At 39.8% G+C, this 19,146-nt stretch overlaps 1 protein-coding gene across 5 annotated transcripts in view; it reads right to left on the bottom strand.

The window, feature by feature from the left end:
• Positions 1 to 19,146, bottom strand: part of Egf (epidermal growth factor) — a 91,935-nt gene that overhangs the window by 57,800 nt on the left and 14,989 nt on the right. For all 5 annotated transcript variants that reach the window (XM_074041531.1, XM_074041532.1, XM_074041533.1 and 2 more), the window contains exons 2-5: positions 9,147 to 9,346; positions 6,895 to 7,076; positions 6,313 to 6,540; positions 5,443 to 5,645 (exon numbers count right to left, since the gene is read on the bottom strand). In XM_074041531.1, the coding sequence (XP_073897632.1) occupies positions 5,443 to 5,645; positions 6,313 to 6,540; positions 6,895 to 7,076; positions 9,147 to 9,346 (813 nt within the window). The remainder of the gene's footprint in view (positions 1 to 5,442; positions 5,646 to 6,312; positions 6,541 to 6,894; positions 7,077 to 9,146; positions 9,347 to 19,146) is intronic.

Genomic DNA, 19,146 nt, shown 5'->3' with positions numbered 1-19,146 from the left:
CACCTAAAAAACTAGCTAGCATTTGTTGCCCTTAATGCAGAGAAACTAAAGCAGATACCTTAAAAGCAACTGAGGCCAATAGGAGAAGGGGACCAGGAACTAGAGAAAAGGTTAGATCAAAAAGAATTAACCTAGAAGGTAACACCCACGCACAGGAAATCAATGTGAGTCAATGCCCTGTATAGCTATCCTTATCTCAACCAGCAAAAACCCTTGTTCCTTCCTATTATTGCTTCTACTCTCTCTACAACAAAATTAGAAATAAGGGCAAAATAGTTTCTGTCGGGTATCGAGGGGGTGGGGGGGAAAGGGAGGGAGCAGGAGGGTAAGGGGGGGGTGCGGGAAGGGGGGAGAAATGACCCAAACATTGTATGCACATATGAATAAAAAACAATTTAAAAATTAAAAAATAAAGTTCTGGAGGCCCTGGGACTACAGTGAGTAGCTGGATACCCTCTCCTTGTAGGACTAAGGAAGTTAGAGAGACATTGATGGCAAAGCATGCTGGTTCCACGTGTTGAGGAAAGTCTCCTAGAAGACAATCTCCAAGAATACATTCTCTGAGAACTCAGCTAACTTGGTCAGGGGAAGTATTCCTGCAGGAAGTAAGGGAGGAAGTGGTTCTCAAAAGATGAGAAGACAGCCAGTGAAGAGAAGGAAGAAAGTCCCCCAGCAAGCTGACAGGCCTTGGGGGGTGGAGAGGAAGCACGCCTTTCCCTATAGCTTTCCTCTGGGGGAGGAAATCCAGTCTTTGAGAATGGCTGTGGCAGAGGATGTAATACAGTGGTGGGACTGGAGCTGAGGCATGAGCAGGGGACTTTGTGAACTAGCTGAAGAGACTGCACTCTGGTTTCGGCAATTGGGAGTTGTCATGGGTTTAAGCCAAGGCAGGGCACGCTTGCGTTCTCAGTTTGGAAGGCTTATGCTCCCTGCAGCCTGGGAAATGGAGGCAGAGACCCACTCGGGAGGAAGAGCTGCAGGGAGAGGCACATGTGGTTACACTGTTAGGAGCTGGAGATTGGTTTCCTGGGGTAAGGGTGAGAAAGAGGGAGGATCAGGAAAGTCTTGGATTTCTGCTGTGGGAGATGGGGGGGTCTAGTAACACTGCACACTGAGCAAGGGAGATTGGAAGGGTAGGACTAGGGATTGAGGGATGAAAGCTGGAAGATCTGTTATTTCCTTTGAGTCTAAAACACTTGCAAGAAACCCGAGAAGAAACGCCCAGAAGGCAGATAAATATGCAGGCCTCAACAAAGATGATTTTGCCAAGCCTCCACGCACACGCATTTGATGCTCTCACTGCAGGACCCTGAGCTTGGAGGGTGCAGACAGCAAGCAAGTGTGGCCCAGAGGAGGGACCAGAGCAATTCTTCAGGAGCCTGTCAGATCCTCAGCAAAACAGCCTGTGGCTCTCCCTACTTCCACTTGGGGCTCAGCAATTGGCACGAAACTCCTCTACAATCAGCCAATTGGAATCCACAATCAGGACTTGTGCAAACCAACAAACCTAGAAAAGCTTTGTGACTTTGCTTTTGCAAGCCATAGAGCCTGAGGAGGAACATTGAAGGCAAACTAACAAACAGGAAGAAGAGTTGTTTAGAAAAAATAATTGATAGGGATTTTGTGCCATACTTTACCATCGAGAACAATAACACATCAGAGAGTACATCATGGGTAAGATGATCACTGGGACTGGCTTATCCCAGGAAACCAACTTCTGATTCTCTAAGCATCTTTAGAAACTTGAAGAAACAGGTTTTGGAAAAATTACACAAAGCAAAGGTGTCTCCTGTATGGATCAGCCTATGGTGTTTGATTAATAGCCAATATTACTGAAAACTCACTATGTCTATCAGGCAAGATTCTAAGCATTTGACATGACTTATTCATAACAATGCTAAGAGGAAGGTACTAGCAGCTCATGTAAGCTACATAACTGGACCTTATTGATTTCAAAGCTGACGCCTAACATGACATGCTAAACATAACATATCACCTCAGGGTGATGTAATGTAAGGCCACAAGAAGGTGTGTCACTACAATCACCAAACCAAAACCGCTCCATTTTTCTTGGGCAACATCAATCCACTTTTGCAATGCACCAACCACAATTCACTCTCCTTAAGATGTAGCCTGTATTTCAAAATTGCATTTGAGGGTAACAGCCACACTGAGAATAAGATGAAAATTATATACCATCTCTCTAGGGAGAACAATTGTGGCTTTTCATCTCACACAAAAAATCAAGAAACTCATGCACCCTAACTCCCAGGTGAAAAATATCTACTCTCTAAGGCATTAACACAACTTAAACCTAACTAATGATGACCAAAGTTAACAACGCTCTTGAAATCAAAAGGGCTTAGAACTTGAAGTACATGTAAAGCTTATCTGTTGGTCAGTAATCAGAGCTGCTATCAGTGTCAGCTGAGTTCTAGATTGCAGGTTTCTCTAGCTCTGCACCGTCAAGGTCCATTATTTGCCATATGGTTCGAGGCTACTCTTTAGTGAATTATTATAGGGTTTCTTCTGAAATTCATGCTTTTAATGACCCTATTTGATCTTCTCTTTCAAAGGAGCTGAAAAATAAAAGGACTCTGAAGAGAGAATGTGTTTACAACAGGAGGAACATAAACTGAACACACCTATATCCCAGCATTCAGGAGGCTGAGGAAAGATGATTGCAAGTTTGAGGCCAGCTTGAGCTACATCTTGAATTAGTGAGACCTTGTCACAAAAAGAAAAAAAGCAAAATGAATGAGAGAGGGAGAAAGAGAGAGAGAGAAGGAAGGGAGGACATAAACTGAGAGACTAATAATCAGGATTTTTTCTCCCAAATCCATACCTAACTGTCAGGGCTGAGAAAAAACTGAAAAGTCACTCCATTTCTTCAGTTTCTCAACCCTGAAATGAGTACAATTATTCCTACTCTTCCTGTGTCACAATGTTGCTTGATGAACCAATAAGATAAAGCCCATGGAAACTCTGAGTCTGCATGTAAATGCAGGAGAAGGCATGATGACGGACAGTGATGACAAAGGAGACTGTGAGTACTTCTTCAAAGCATTGTTGTTACAGTTTCACCGTGTGTCCTCAGCACTCACACAGTTGTATCTGAAGGTAGCTTGAGTCAGACTTCCGGTCGGAGGTAGCTGGCCACCTATTGGATTCACTGTCTTTACATCTAGACTATGTTCACCTTCTGTTTTATAGATTGCTGCAATTTAATGTGGTGTTACAACCCACAGTTACACTGTTGCCACAACTCATGCTTTGTAAATTCAAATAAATCAACTTTTGAAAATAACTCTGAATAAATGCTTCACCTTATTCTTTATAGTTTCTCATCACTTGCATTGAAAGCATAGTCCTTAATGAAGTTAAATGATAGCTTCTAGCTAGTTTCTAAAAGAAACCGAATAAAAAGATGATCACTATTATTTACTTGTCTGAGGATATAAGAAATAGTAAGGTCAATTCTCCCTTGACCTCAGACTTCCTTCCACTCCTTTTCAGTCTCCCCAACTCTCTTCAGGAGCCATGTCCAGGGAGGGTATGAACACACATACATACTGAGTATGGACGGGACCTACAGCACCTTACATTACTGTCACCAACTCTAATGGCCTCCACCAGGAAGGACACAAGGGAAAAAACAATTCCCTTTCATCACTCTCATCACTCTTTCTGCACCTCAAAGGGCTATTTGAGAATAAAGTTAAATATATTTTAAAATCCTTTTCAGCCAGTAAAAAACAAATTTTTTTGCAATCCTGGATTTTCAACACATTGAGCCACTCCACCAGCACTTTCTGTGATGGGTTTTTTTCAAGGTAGTGTCTCAAGAACTGTTTGCCTAGGGTTGGTTTCAAATTTCGATCCTCCTGACCTTCAGCCTCCTGAGTAGCTAGAATTTTTTTTGTGGTACTGGGGTTTGAACTCAGGGCCTTGCTAGACAAGAAATCACCCACTTGAGCCACACCCCCAGCTAGAAATCTTTTTGCAATAAAACATTTACATAAAGGTGAACTATTATGGTAACATCATTTGCGTGACATATAAACCACATTGAACAGCTTAACAATTATTAAAAAAACTTACAACAAAACTTTTAAAGTCTAACATTTTTTTTAGAACCAAGAAATCAGATACTAAAGAGTTCAAACAGAGAAGACCGTATTTGGAAGTAGAAATTTGGGAGCATGACTAGATTTAGTCAATCATTCATTCACTTAGTTAACATTTGTTAGTTAAAATTTATTTTTTTATGAATAACCACTGTACATGTGGCACTTATAACCAAGTGGGAAAGTCAAAAAGAAAGCAAATTAATACATAAAAACACCTGATGATGAGAGGAAAACAAGAGGTAAAGGGGCTGCATCAGAGAAGGTCTATGGGAAGACATGACACATGACACTCAGGCTCAGAACTGAAGAGAAGCAAGGCACACAGAGTGACTGCAAAAGCATAAAGACATGAGGAAGCGTGGCACATCTGAGGACCTGTAGGAAGGAAGAGTTGCCATAAAGCCTGAGGAGGAAGAGAGTACTATTAGAACAGGTTGGTTAAATATTGTCAGGCCTGATACAATGGTGAGTTTTCAATTTAAATGCAAAGAAAGTCTTTGAAAGATTCTATGAAAACTATTTATCATTTATAAGCAAGAGGGAAAACCAGAATGATAATTTGAGTGGTCACTAGAGTGGGCCAGGCAGGAAAGACTTGTTGTTTGAATGATAGTGGTGGCAGTAGAAGAGAGAAGTTGAGGTTTGAGATGTACTTAGGAGGTAGAATGGAAATAATTTGTTGGCAGATTGGAAATTGGGGGTGAGGCAAGGAAACCAAGGGGAAAAACCAAGGAGACAAGAATGTGCAATCCTAAAATAAGGAGGTGATGAAGCAATCACAGAAGCAAGAAAGTTCTCTGCTCTCCCTTTATTTGACTAAAGCAGAGAAAGACTCACAAAGACAAAGGAGAACCCACAGCCCTTTTCTACCAGGCAGAGCAAAGCCACTCTACCTGCACTTCACCTGGAGATGGTACCAGAGGAATGTACCTTAAGCTCTACGAACTGGCCTTTATCTGTCATTTATTATCCTTCCACAAAATGCCCACCAGTAGAAACTGACAGTATTTTTTGTCTTGGCTCTAAAAATTACTTGTCTTTGTTGAAGATGCTATGAAATCTAGAACTCAAAGCCACCTCTTTGAGAATTGTTCATTCCCTAGATGTCTTCCTTAGGTATAACTTCATATTCATTTTAATAAATGCTTATTTGTTTTTCTCTTGTTAAGCTGTCTTTTGTTGTAGGAGTATGTTTTAACTAAGAACTTATGAGGACTGAATAAAAATTATTTTTCTCTCTCTACAACCCCTAAATATCTGGCTTGAGCAAGTAGATGGGTAGTGACTATGTGCAAGGTATAAAAAGACTCACCAGAGTCCCGAGCATCCTCCTCTACTTTGGGCTGTACAAGTGGATGCACTACTCGAAGTTCATGCGGTGCTACAGAGGATGAGTTGAGGTTAATTCTAACCATAGCCTTCCCGGTATATTTGTTGCCTATCCAGATTGCCTTCTTTTTCAAAGTTGAATAGAAGATATGGTCACCAAAAAGGGACATTGCAAGCAAACTGTGCCTAAAAACAATAAAAAAAAAAAAATGAAGAATGGCAGAACATTTGCTCCTTGGATTATCATGCTTTCATTCCATCTCCCTTTGTGTTAGAATTTTTATCACCTACCATTTGATTATTTCTCTTTTAGGTTGAAAAGAATATTGAATTTAAATTTTGTTTCTGTCATTATAATTCTGAAATAGTAGGATATAATTTCTAGCTTCAGATTATCAAGGAGAAAAAATAGGAACAGGATACCAGTGAATTTCTGGTTTTGTTAGTTTCACACTTGGCTGATTTCTGCTGCTTTCACAAGCTGGTAACACAGCAAGTCACATGAAAGATGCTTCACAAAATATACCACAAGTAATTCCAAAAAGAATAACAAAAACCAACATATAAGAACTTACTATATGGCAAATGCTCTATTTTTATTTGCATGTATTTACTTAAGCTTTATAATAATACCAAGAAACACACATTATTCCCACATTAAAGAAAGCCAAACATAAGAAAAGTTTTATAACCGAACCAAAATCACCATCTAATAATTTGGTAAATTTATTTTGGACCGAAAAAATCTATGTGCTCAACTACTCATACCCATTTAGTTGACAAAAGTCAAATTAATTTATCACACAAAGTTCTAATGACAATTGTTTTATTTTATACCACAAGCAAAACCTACTGTGTTTGATGTTTGATGACATGGACAGAGCCTCCATCATAATCACAGGACCAAATATGACAATTGCTTCCTTCCCTATTCTCCTGAACCCAAAAGAGCCGTTTATCAGGCACATCGAGTGACATAGCTGTTATTTTCTCTGGCGTCTCTAACAGAGTCTTCACCTCAATGCCACTGAGGTCTGCTCTGTGAAGGCTGCCGGCCACCTCTGAAGACCAAAATATAAACCTGAGGGCAAACAAATCACATAGACTCATCATTGAATGGATGTCACTGAATGTCACACTCAGTGTTTCACCAGTCCTTGGTTCCTGCACAGAGCCACCTTGACTATTTGGAATGAGAATTCAATTCAACATTTAAGTCTTGCTTGTTATGGAAATCTCATGAGATTTCAAGTTAGAATGAGAATTGTGCTTCAATAGCAGAAAATCTTGGTAGGTAGTGTTTGAAAATGGTGTTGGTGGACTGTACAAAGAGGGCAGTGGTCACAAGGAATCCTTAGACTTTAAGGTGTCATTACTCCAGGAATCTTCATTAGATTTGAAATGTATGTCAATGTCTGAAAATGTCAGATTTTACCTTTTTACTGGATCAACTGCTATCTTTGCAGGATATTTTAAGGTGCTTAAAAGAACATGGGAATGATTTCCGTTCATATCTGTTACTGTAATGATTCCTTCCCGTTGATTTGACCAAATAATTTCTTCATTTATCCAATTTATTGCCATTCCAGAAACATTTTTTTCTATTTTGCATACTCTCTGTAAGATCAAATTTCAAAACTATTATTCACATTTCCCAAGTCACAGCAAAATTGTTTTCTCTCTATGTATAAAAAGTCTGTTCTTTTAAGTACTTGTTATTTGTATGCATCCTCCAAGTTATCTGAATAAGGAACAGTAACAGATAAGGTGCCTTTGTTTTGATGCAGCAATCATACCCATCCCCCATGTGAATATCTCTACATATACTATATATGTCAGACCTTTGGAGCTGAAAATAACCCTGTACACTACTGAAATTAGGCAATCAGCCCTAATGTAACAATATTTTCAACTATAGTAATGGTGGGATTTTGGCAGGGAGGGGCAGTACTGGGGATTGAATTCAGGGCCTTCAAGCACTCTACCCTTGAGCCATACCTCCAGTTCGTAACAGTGGGACTTTGATGCTCAAACCCAGTTTATTCAATTCCATTTGTTAATGGAATTCCCTAAATCCTCACATGAGCCTAATTCCAATCTTTGCCAAACTCCAGCATGATACCCTTGAGCATAAAGCTTTAAAGAGGAAGAATTTCTTCTATTTTTATCTGTCTCCTTCCTTCCTATGGATCTCAGGGCTTTCACACCATGACCAGATAGGCAGGGATTCTGTTTATATGCCTTAGGCTGTTCCCAGTCCTCCATGATAGAAATAACCATCTCCATTTCTCCATTTCCTGATTTCATTCCTAAACAATCAACCAGTCCCCTTGGGACAAGGTGGACGGAAGACCTGATTTGTACCGCTGCAGATTCCCAAGGTGTAATATCCCCACCATTACAGAGTTCCAGCTCCCCATGTAACTTCACTTAACTTGGATTTGGAGAGCTAGCTCAGTCTCAAGCTTGTGCTACTCAACATCTCAAAGCAATCCAGCCAATGCATTTGAGCAACTGCTGATATGTTAGCTCTCCCAGACAAACTGTTCGTATTTTAAGAGTTGTCCTTTGTACACAATGTTTTGACCCAAAGGAGGGAATATAATGGTGGGACTTTAGGTATCAGGACAATCTGTTCCTAATAACTTGACATAACTTCACAACTGTTTCCATTTTTTCTTGTTCTGTGGTACAGGAAGCCTCAGATTCTTAGACTCAGGATTCTGAAACTATTCTACCAGATGGCTGGAGAATACTGAGTAGCTATACTTGTTAAAAGTGAGATTAGCACGTATTAGTGATGTGATAAAACAGATTAGCACCTAATTGAAGCTTTTAGGAATAATTGGAGGAAGAAAGGTTTAAAAACACAATGAACACTTTGTGTTGCGAATAAATGCTTAAGGTTTTGCTAATCACCTGCTCTCTGTAATCCATCTCCAAAGTAGTGAAAGAACATTCCTCCTGGGACTCATTTAAGGGTTCTACCAGTTTAAAAGAAAGATTAAGGACCTTTTGTATGTACTTGAAGTACAATACTTTATATCTGTCCTCTGCTTCATTTTTTTTCAGAGTGCAAACACCTTAAGATTAAAAGGTGTTTAATTATGTCACATAATTTTTTCTTCCAAAATGTCACATAATTTTCCCCCAAATGACAGAGATTATGTACAGATGCAACAGGATTTCTTAATCTCAGCACTGTTGGCATTTTGGGCTGGATAGTTCTTTATTATAGGGCCTGTCCTGCGTATTGTAGGGGGTACAGGAGCAGCCTTGGACTCTACCCAGAGATGCCAGAAAGACCTCTCTCCTATCTCACCTAGTTGTGACAAACAAAAGTGTTCCCAGACATTGTCAAATATCCTCTAAGAGCACAATTGCCCCTCAACTGAGAACCACTGGGGTAGAAAATCATGGAAATAATCTGTTTTAATCATAATGAACTTAAATATTTTCAAAATTACATTCATGTCCTCACATTCTCCTTTTGGGGACTTCTTGAATATCAATTTGTGAGATTATTCAATCATGTAGTATGACCAACACAGGTTAAATACCCACATTTGACAGATGCACATTTGATCCATAATGTATTTTCATTTAGCTATACATTGAGAATTCAATCTATCATATCTGTCAGCCTGAACATAGATGCCTCAAATACCATGGGTAATGATAACTTACCTCTTGACTTGACCCATTCAGAAAAACTCTTTGCAAATGTTGCCTTTCTAAGTCTACCCAATAGATTCTTTCCTCCATGTAATGAAAATCCATGATCACATAGCTGCCAGCATTCACCACTAACTGTTCATGATTCGTTCCTTCTGGGTCAATCCTGAAGATACTGTTTCCATGGAAGAAAATTAAGAAGGGCACAGAACCTGAGTGGGAAGAAAGAAGCCAAACACCATTTTCAATATTTTGTCTTGTCTAAGCAAAAGGCATCCTTATTACAACCAACACCAACACAAGTAGAATTAATACCTAATTATTGATTTTCTATTTTAAATAAATAAAAACTATTGCATAGGGAATATAGAGTTCCTATAAAACTTAAAATTTAAACTGATTATAAGAAATGGGAGCTGGGCACCTGTGGCTTACGCCTGTAATCCTAGCTACTCAGGAGGCAGAGATCAGGAGGATCGTGTTTTGAAGCCCACCTGAGCAAACAGTTGCAAGAACCTATCTCATACAAACTCTTCACAATAAAAAGGGCTGGTGGAGTGGCTCAAGGCTTAAGCCCTGAGTTCAAACCCCAGTCTGCAAAAAAAAAGAAAGAAAGAAAAAGAAATGAGGATTATAAACTACTCATAGAGAGACTTTTTAACTCTGATCTGTTGACATTCTATATGAATGTCAACTTTAATCATGTAAGTTAGAAATAAAATTGCAGATACGTTATTATTTTGGAAATTAACCCCTCTTTCCTCTAACCTTACTTATAACTACAGCTATCAGGTTCATGACATAGAAGATGGTGAAAACTAGAGGGAGATCTTAATGGAAGCAGGAAAAAATTGAATGCTGGGAAAAAAGTGGAATAATGGAGAAAAGTGGAAGGTTGTTCTCCAAAAGTTTGGAAGCATTTCAATGTGGTTGGCTTTACCACACAATATACAGGATGCCCAGCCAAATTCAGATTGCTTGTACAGGTTCAGCATGTCCTATCCAAAAATCTGAAATCCAAAATGCTCCAAAATCTGAAACTTTTAGTGCCAACGTAATGTCACTGGTGGGAAATTCTATAGTAGATCCCGTGTGATACGACAGGTCACAGTGAGAACACGGGTACACTAAAAATATTGTATAAAACCACCTCCTGGCTATATAAAAAAGGCATATATGAAACCTAAAATAATTTTGTATTTAGACTTGGATCTGATCCCTAAGATTCTTCATTATGTATAGCAAATATTACAAATCTGAAAGAATTCAAAGTTGGAAACATTTCTCATCCCAAGAATTTCAGAAAAAGGATAATTAACTTCTATGTTGGTCACACTAAAAACTTATTCTCCATTTACCTGAAGTTCACATCTAATTAGGCACCTCAGATTTTTATTTGCTAAATCTGGGTAGTAGATCTCCCTAGAATCCTGGGTTCTGGCGGGGTATTGCCTCTTTACCCTAACCCTATACCTGGGGTCCTATCCTATTCTAGGTCATGGCCACCTGCCCACTCTGACTCCCCAATTCTCAGCTGCATGGGAACTTGACACCTTCTTCAGAAACCCCAGTACTAATAACTGGCTGACTCCAAATAGAGCTTGCCTTCAATGCTCCCAGGGAACATTAAAGGATGGTTTTGTCCTCCACAGCCAGACTGGTTTTCTGGTTTCTCCTGACCAAAAGGGAGGAGGCTCCTGCTACCCTGCCTTTAGAAAATGATGAACCACATGGGGTGATTGGGGGATTGGAGGAGAATTCCAAGCATATACTTGCTTCCCTGCTGGCCTTACTCCATTCTGTTTGAACTCTAAATGTTAATACCTTAATGGGAGATAGTAAATGCATTTATTGTCCTAAAGATTAGCCAAAATGATGGATTAACATGCTCTTACTCAGAGATCATGTTCTAAAGTCAGAAAACATTAACTGCACTTCAGAGAATACACCAGAATAGAGATAAGAGAGGCAGAGAGATCTGTACAGCCGTGAAAGTTTGGAATCGGTGCCCCTACAAATGACTAAAAGAATGATGAGCTCAAAGTCACTTTCCCATGTCTTTGTGTCAACACCAGCCCCTGCACAGCTGGGGTGGGGCCCATGCTTCTTTGCCACTGCAGCTGTAGCAGCCCAGAGGCATCCTAGAGGAGATGGAAAAGCCACCAGTCAGAGGGCCAGGAATCCTGGCTCCCAGTCCTGGTGGGCAAGCTTCTCTGTACAGCTCACAAGCTTTTCCCTGCCTGTATCATGGGATTATTGAGAAGGAAAATGAACTTCTACATGTGAAAGTATTTTATTAAGTGTGGAGGCCTACATATGTATAATTTACCACTGCTTGTTCCCCAACCAGATTTCACTACATAAATTTGTGCCACTGCTTTGATGTGAACCCAGAGAATGGAACAGTGGCATAATTTGTTCCTAACACAGCTATGAATCATAGAGAAGAATAAGACACTAGGAAGAAGGAGCCTAAATGCATATCTACCAATCTGTGGGCTGAAAGACTATTGCAGGCCTATACATTTATTTTGCCAGGAGTTCTTGGCTATGGGAAGCATAATAAATGTATCCAACACGCTATTGCCTTTCAAATGTATTGATACATTGGTGAGATCACAGCATTTTATTCCTTTAAACTATTACCACTCATGCCTATAATCCAAGTTGCTCTAGAGATGAAGATAGGAAGATCACGGTTCAAGACCAGTCCAGGCAAAAAAGCTAGTGAGACCTTATCTCAAAGAACAATCAGGAATAGTGGCACACACTTGAAATCCAGCTACACAGGAGGCATAAATAGTTGGATCTCAGTCCAAAGTCAACTCAGGCAAAAGTGAGAGACCTTATCTGAAAAACAAACTAAAAGCAGAAAGGGCTGGGGGGGGCGGGGTGCAGCTCAAGTGGCAGAGCACCTGAGTTCAAACCCCAGTAACACTAACACCCCCCAAAAGTATTAGTGCTGGTGTAGTTTCCATATAAAAAAAGGGAAAAGGTGCTCTATTCATTTTAATATTCCTCACCCCAGAACATAGTACATCCTTTGTAAAGAGTAGATACTCAAAATCTTTGAATAAATCAATAAATAAATATGAAATAATTGTGTTTTGTTTTTCTGAGCTTTTACAAATAGGAACAAAGCCAAAGAGAATAACAGATCTATCAAATTGATAAAAGCAGAGTCTGTCTTGTGGCAGTTATTTCACTAATGGCAATAACAATAACAACACCAAAAAAGTTTTACACTCCGATCTTACTTATCCTCAACACAACACCACGATCTAGACAGGGTAGATATTAAAATCAAGAAATCAAAAAGAAAAGGAGAAATGTGAAGAATACATAGATCCATAAAACACATATCATAGCATTAATATCTATAACTTTTCAAAGCACAAATACAGACTAATTACAGGAAAACTAAATCTAAGTAGGAATCATTAATATATTTTACCCTCAGATTTTGCCCAGCCAAGGATGAATCAACATCCAGGACTTATACAATTTTAGAACTGGGAGACTCTAGATATTATCTTTCCAGCCTTTCCCAAAATATAGTTCTAAAAGAATGATGCACGGCTCTGTGTGTGTGTGTGTGTGTGTGTGTGTGTGTGTGTGTGTGTTTTGCAGAAAACTTCCAATTCATTCAGCGGGGCTGGGGACTGTTGCATCTCGGTGAATTTGGAAAACATGAATTTAGTTAGGAAGAGGAAATGTAATAATATGTCCGAAAGCCAGAACACTCAGTGGTACAGTTGGAGTCAGAATCCAGGTACCGCCCTCCCACCACATAATAAGCTCCAGCTCTTCCTTGCCTGGGCCTGGGTCGCCAGGTGTCAAGACAACTCTATCTTCAGTACTTTTGTAACTGACTCTAATTCTACTTCCCTCAAAACATGGTTCATTTCCTCTTACCGTCAGCATCATTTTATGTAAACCAGATCCCAGGCTGAGTACTTGTAGGCATGAAATACAACATGAAACCCTTTGAAAATTAGGGTGGACAAAATTGTCATCTGTACTAAACTGGAAATGCTAAATAAGCTAGTGGTTTTCCAGGCTGTCAAGGCCTCTATACACAGCAGCATGTGGTACAGTGTGGGGATTTGAACGTCAGCAGAGTGCGTGTGTTTGAACAGCCAATCGGGTGTTTATTTTGGGTGCAGTTCAGTAAGAGGGAAGTGCGTAGAAAATCAAACACCATTTTGTATGGAACACAAACCAAAGACAGCAGACAGGTCACAGCAAATCAATTGGAACCTTTGACTTCTCAACTTTGGGGTTAGTAGAGCATCTTCACAAATCAGAGGGGTGTCTAGAAGGTTCGCAGCATCTTGAAGCCTTTCATTAGTGACTGACTACAAAGAACAGAGGCCTCCATGGCACAGGAGATGGGCAATAACATACAGGGTTTGACTGAAGTAAACAGCAGAAGTGGAATATTTCACAATAGGCAACTTTTGCTCCTCTGTGACTCTGTGGGACTGGCCCTCGCAGGTGAGTGAGAAGAACCTTTCTGCCAACCTGCTGGGACCAAGGTTCATGGGAACTAATTGCCACATAAATGATACAACCAGTTAAACAAGAAGGCCGGTCCATACTGTCACCTCCCCTCACCACCACAGGTTTCTTGCCCCAAATCTGGGAACAGATGATAAAGGTGAAAAGAGAAGTTACGGGTTTCAACACTCAATGACACCATGAGAAAAGAATGTAGCTCCAAACTGCCAAAGTGGCTGTAAGAAAGTCTGCCTCCTCACACTGCTCCACCTCCCAGAGTGAGCCCTGCAGAGAGCAGCCATTCATCTCCATTCCCCAGGGGAGTGACTGACTATACCTTAGGTTTTATGAAGTGCAGAAAGCTTTATGTCATGCTGAAAAACCATCTCATCTCCTTTTCCAATTATGGTGTTAAAGGAACCCAAATTTACTTTTTGGACAATCACAGCTTTCTTCTCAACTTACTCATTAATAACAAAATTCGAGGCAGGTAAGAGCGAAATAATATATCCAGGTGACTCAAAAATAGTACACCTGGAAAGAGATGCCAGGAAATTTGAATTTAAGTCTTCACCTACAGGGTGAACATTCTGGGACTTGATTTTGCTTCCTGAAAAATGGGAATGGAGATTGCTACCCAAGCCCCTGCATCATGGTGGTAATGTGGCCTCCAGAGCAAAAAACAGACCCTGCTGTCTCTCCCCACCTTCCAGCCATGTCCACATTGGTTACAGAGGCTCCCTCCCAGCTCCTCAGGATAGTAATGGAACCTGGAAGGTTCTGCAAAATTTATCTTGGTTCTTTTCCAGTAGGACTTCTCTGAGTGTTTAATATGCTGTTACACATTTTAATGATCCAAGAAGATGGATGATGAATAGAATCACAATAGTAATAGCCAAAACGATGTGTGTTAGTGCAGTTACTAGTAGTAGTAGTTACTCCTCTAGAGTAGCACACCGAACATGTTATTTCATCTAATTGAATAACACTAGAAAGTAAGTGCTCTCACCACCGCCATTTTGTAGAAGGAAAAAACTTTTAGAGTTAATTTCCTGCAAGTCACATGACCAATACATAACCCAGAAGGGTTATTAAGCTATGTTCTTCTCATCATAGATCCTAACTTCTAAGCACCAAGCTGTAGTGCTGGTCTTGGAACCAATGCACCAGGAACTCAGAAATATTTAGCTTGTTGTAGCTCAGTTGTGCCAAGGAAGATACTCCACGAAAAGCTGTTCCACACACATTCCCCATAAGACTGGATCCTCTACCTCCATTTTGCAGGACTAATTATAAAGTATGATCTTTAAATAGATTCCTGGGATGACACCACTTGGCTTACTTCCTATCTAATTCCATAATATACTACAGTTGGTATATAGGCATGCTTTGCATTCTTTGGCTGCTGGTTCCTGTCTCTAACTTCAAAGCTACCAGTGTAGCATCTTCAAATCTTTCTCTGCTTCCATTGCCTGATTTCTTCATTTGTCATTCTTGCCTTCCTCTTCTAAGGACCCAGGATTATCACCTCACCTCAGGATTGCATCTGAAAAGTCCCTTTTGGCCATAAAAGATAACATTCACAGATTCCAGGAATTAAGACATAGATGCGGTTGGGAAAGTAACTTGGTAGTACAGTGCTTGCCTAGTATATGTGAGGCTATGGTTTGAAATTCAGCCACTCTCCCATTCAAGAAAGAAAAGCACAGACATTTTGGAGGCCATATTCAGTCTCCTATAATTAATGATTACTAAGCAAAAATTATGGGAGGCCAGTGTTTTGGACTGAGTTCCTGCAGTTTAAAACAATGGCCACTAGTGGGGTCCACTAGACCCCAACAGATCAAACCAGAACAACATGGAGTCAAGTATGCTAAGTGTCTTGTAATCTAACTGAAGCTTTAAAGAAGCAAACAGACCAGTTGTTCCTGAAACAGGAAATGACAGTCTACCCAAGTAAGCAATAAAGAATCGCCTCTGCTTGACCTTTCCAAGTAAGTGATTGGAAGTAACCCGATGTTCACCAGTTTGCCCCAACTCATAAATCACAATTAAAAGCCAATTCTAACCATTAAATTTGTTGTAATTTTGTCTTTTGTTATACTGTTAAAGATCTTTTTCATGTACTTATTTATTACACTTAGATCTTTTTTGGTTAAGTGTCTGGCCGTGCATTTTCTAGGCAGGTACTCCACCACTTGAGCCACACCTCAAGCCTTTTTTGCTTTAGTTATTTTTCAGATAGGGTCTCACACTTTTTGCCTGGGGCCAGCCTCAAACCACAACCCTCCCAATCTCTGCCTTCCAAGTAGCTGGGATTGCAGATATACACCACTCTGCCCAGCCTTTGTTTCCTTATTGTTGTATTTGAAAGCTTTTAAAAAATATTTGGATGGGGTTCTGGAAGCATGTCTCAAGTGGTAGAGTGTCTACCTAGCAAGCGTGAAACCCCAGTACTATCCTCACGAAAAGTAAAACTATTTTTTTGGATCTACATCTTTGTCAGATATATGATTGCAAATAATTTCTTCCAACATGAACTTGTTTTTTCATCTTCTTGGCCTTTGGTAGAGCAATTTTTAAATTTTAATTGCAATTTCTCAATTTTTCTCTTATAGATTCAGCTTTTGGTGTCATTTCTTCAGACTCTTAACTCCAGGGCACAAGGATTTCTCCTGTTTTTAAAAAAATTTTTACATCTTAAGTTTAGGCCTATGCTACCTTTGAGTCAATTTTTGTGTAAGTTGTACAGTTCATGCCCAGGTTTCTTATTTTCTTTATAGATATCTAAGCATGTAGACACTTAGATGTCTAACTGGTCCAGTATCATTTGGTGAAAAGACTGTCCTTTTCCCCCTCAAATTGCTTTGGCACAGTTGCCAAAGATCAAAGGACAATGTAGCTCGGTGGTAGAGTGCATGTCTAGCACGTTCAGTGCTCTGGGTTGCATCCCTGGCACTGAAAAACAAAGCAAAGGAAGGAAGGAAGGAAGGAAGGGTGGAAGAGAAAAAGATCAAGTAGGCCAGGTACCAGTGACTCATGCCTGTAATTTTAGCTACTCAGGAATATGAGATTGGGATGTTCAAAGCCAGTCTGGGAAAAAGTTAGCAAGACCCCATCTCAACCAATAGCTGGGTACAATGGCAGTGCACCTGTCACCCCAAGCTACTTGGAAAGATGAGATTGGGAGGATTGAAGTTCCAGGTCAGCACAGGCAAAAGAGTTTGCAAGACCCTACCTCAACAGAAAAAAGCTGGAGGTGGTGGCATGTGTTTGTCATCCCAAAGATGGCAGAAAGCTAAAATGAGAGGATCATGGTCCAGGCCAGCCTGGACAAAAGTGAGATCTCCATCTCCAAAAAGGGTTGGAGGTGTGGCTCACCTCAGGTGGAGTCCCTGCCTGGCAAGTACAAAGCCCAGAGTTCAAATCCTTGCACTGGCACTCCCCCCAAAAAAACGAAGGTCATATTTTCATGAGTTCATTTCTGGACTTTCTATCTGGTTCCATTAATCCATGTGTCTGTCTCTTGGCCAACACCACCTTCAGTGGAACTTTAAAAACACTTAAAATAATGCAATTTTGCAGAATCACAAAGCCTGTTAGAATGCTGCTATGCTATAGGGAATCCTTCATCTTAAGTAAACATCCTTTGCTTTTCAACGTAAATTATGCTCAATTTTACTTAAAGACTACCACTCCCAGGCTAAAATGGATGCACCAAAACGAAGCATTTCAAAAGTTTTCCCACATGTTACGCACATACCAACTCACAACGAGACTCAGAAGCCACTGTCCTGACCCGTCACTGAGTTTTCAACTCTGTGGTGTACATCTCCGGTTGAGGGTGACCCTCCACCCCCAAACTCCCTCTACATATAAAAAATTGAGATTATGCAAAACCTTCTGATTAATCTGCATCGAGCTTGTATTTGATAAAGCAATTCGAAAGTCTGGTTTAAAGGTCAAAGTTTTGGTTTGGTTTGGTTTGGTTTTGAGACAGGGTCTTATTATGTAACCCAAACCGGCCTCGTGTCAATTCTCTCGCCTAAACCTTCCACGTGCTGGGATTATAGGCATGCACCACTGCCCCCAGCTCAGTATGTTTTGATTTTTTGTTTTTAACAGCTGTGATAGGCCAAAAACTCACAATTATATCTATGTCAAATTAAAGTATAACTTCATCGGCTGTATTTATACTGTCACAAAATTGACTTTTTAATTACACATGTCAATTAGTCGTAAATTTTGTTGAATTATGTCAGCAAATTGCTTGCTCTCTTCTCAGGTTGCAGTTACTAAGTGCAAATCTCATAGAAGATGCTTTATTTTGATTTTTAACAGTTGAACTAAAAAAGACAGATGGTTCTTTATGTGGAAAAATTTTTAAAATAGTTTCTAAAACTTCACTAGAGTTCTAAGTGCAAACATGAGAAATTTTAATAGGACTCAACAATAAAATCACATAGCAATGAGAACATTTATAATATCTGTTTCAAACTATTGTCTTCATGTGCAAATTTCTTACAATTAGTAGTCACTTTCTCAGTGATAAAATGTCACTTTCAACTCTGAGGGATAAAATTTTGCTATTTTGGATGTTTTTCAAGTAGCATACTTTTGTCATCTATTTGTAATCACAGAAAAAGTAGAAAAGAACCACTTGTCCTTTTTAAAAAATAATAATAATATGAAACATTTTATTGTTCTCCCGAGGGCTTTGCTTTAAGATACAATATGGAAAGAGAGTTGGGCAATACTTTCATGGTTACTCAACACATAACGGGAAGAATTAGGAGGAATCTGGTTGGTCCTGTATTTGAATGTGACCACATCAAGAAATTCCCCAGGCCTCAAGAGCTTTCCTATGACCTCCTGTTCTACCAACCTAGCTGGGGGCGACTGGAGATGCAGAAAGGACAAACGATAGATGACATGCAGAAAGTTGGGGCCAAGTGTGCTGGGCACTCAGATGGAGACGCACATCAGCTTCATTGCTTCTTTTCTTCTCTATTCTTTAAGGCCTTACTCCTTTACAATTCTTTAAAACCTTGCTTCTTTTCTATTCTTTCCTTAGAGTCTCACTGTCCCATGTTCCCTGTAATCTCTCTTAGAGTCTTTGCCCTCAGACTTGCACTGTCTCATGTTCCCTTTAAAGTCTCGGTGCTCCCAAACCACAGGATAAGAAAAAGCAAGACAGTAGAGAGTAACATTAAGTTAGGTACACACAATCAAACCTTCAAACAACTAAGATAACTAAATGGCAGGAATCACCACATACCTATCAGTACTAACACTTAATGTTAATGGACTTAATTCACCCATCAAAAGACACCGTTTGACAAAATGGATTAAAAAAGAAGATCCAACAATTTGTTGTTTACAGGAGACTCATCTCACCGACAGAAATAAGCATATGCTTAGGATGAAAGGCTGGAAGAAGATTTACCAAGCCAATGGCCCCCGAAAACAAGCAGGAGTAGCAATACTTATCTCTGACAAAGTAGACTTCAAA

Source organism: Castor canadensis, chromosome 9 (assembly GCF_047511655.1).
Source record: "Castor canadensis chromosome 9, mCasCan1.hap1v2, whole genome shotgun sequence".
Classification (NCBI taxonomy): domain Eukaryota; kingdom Metazoa; phylum Chordata; class Mammalia; order Rodentia; family Castoridae; genus Castor; species Castor canadensis.
Note: the sequence above shows the minus strand (reverse complement) of the source record. Positions and strands in the feature narration are given on the sequence as shown.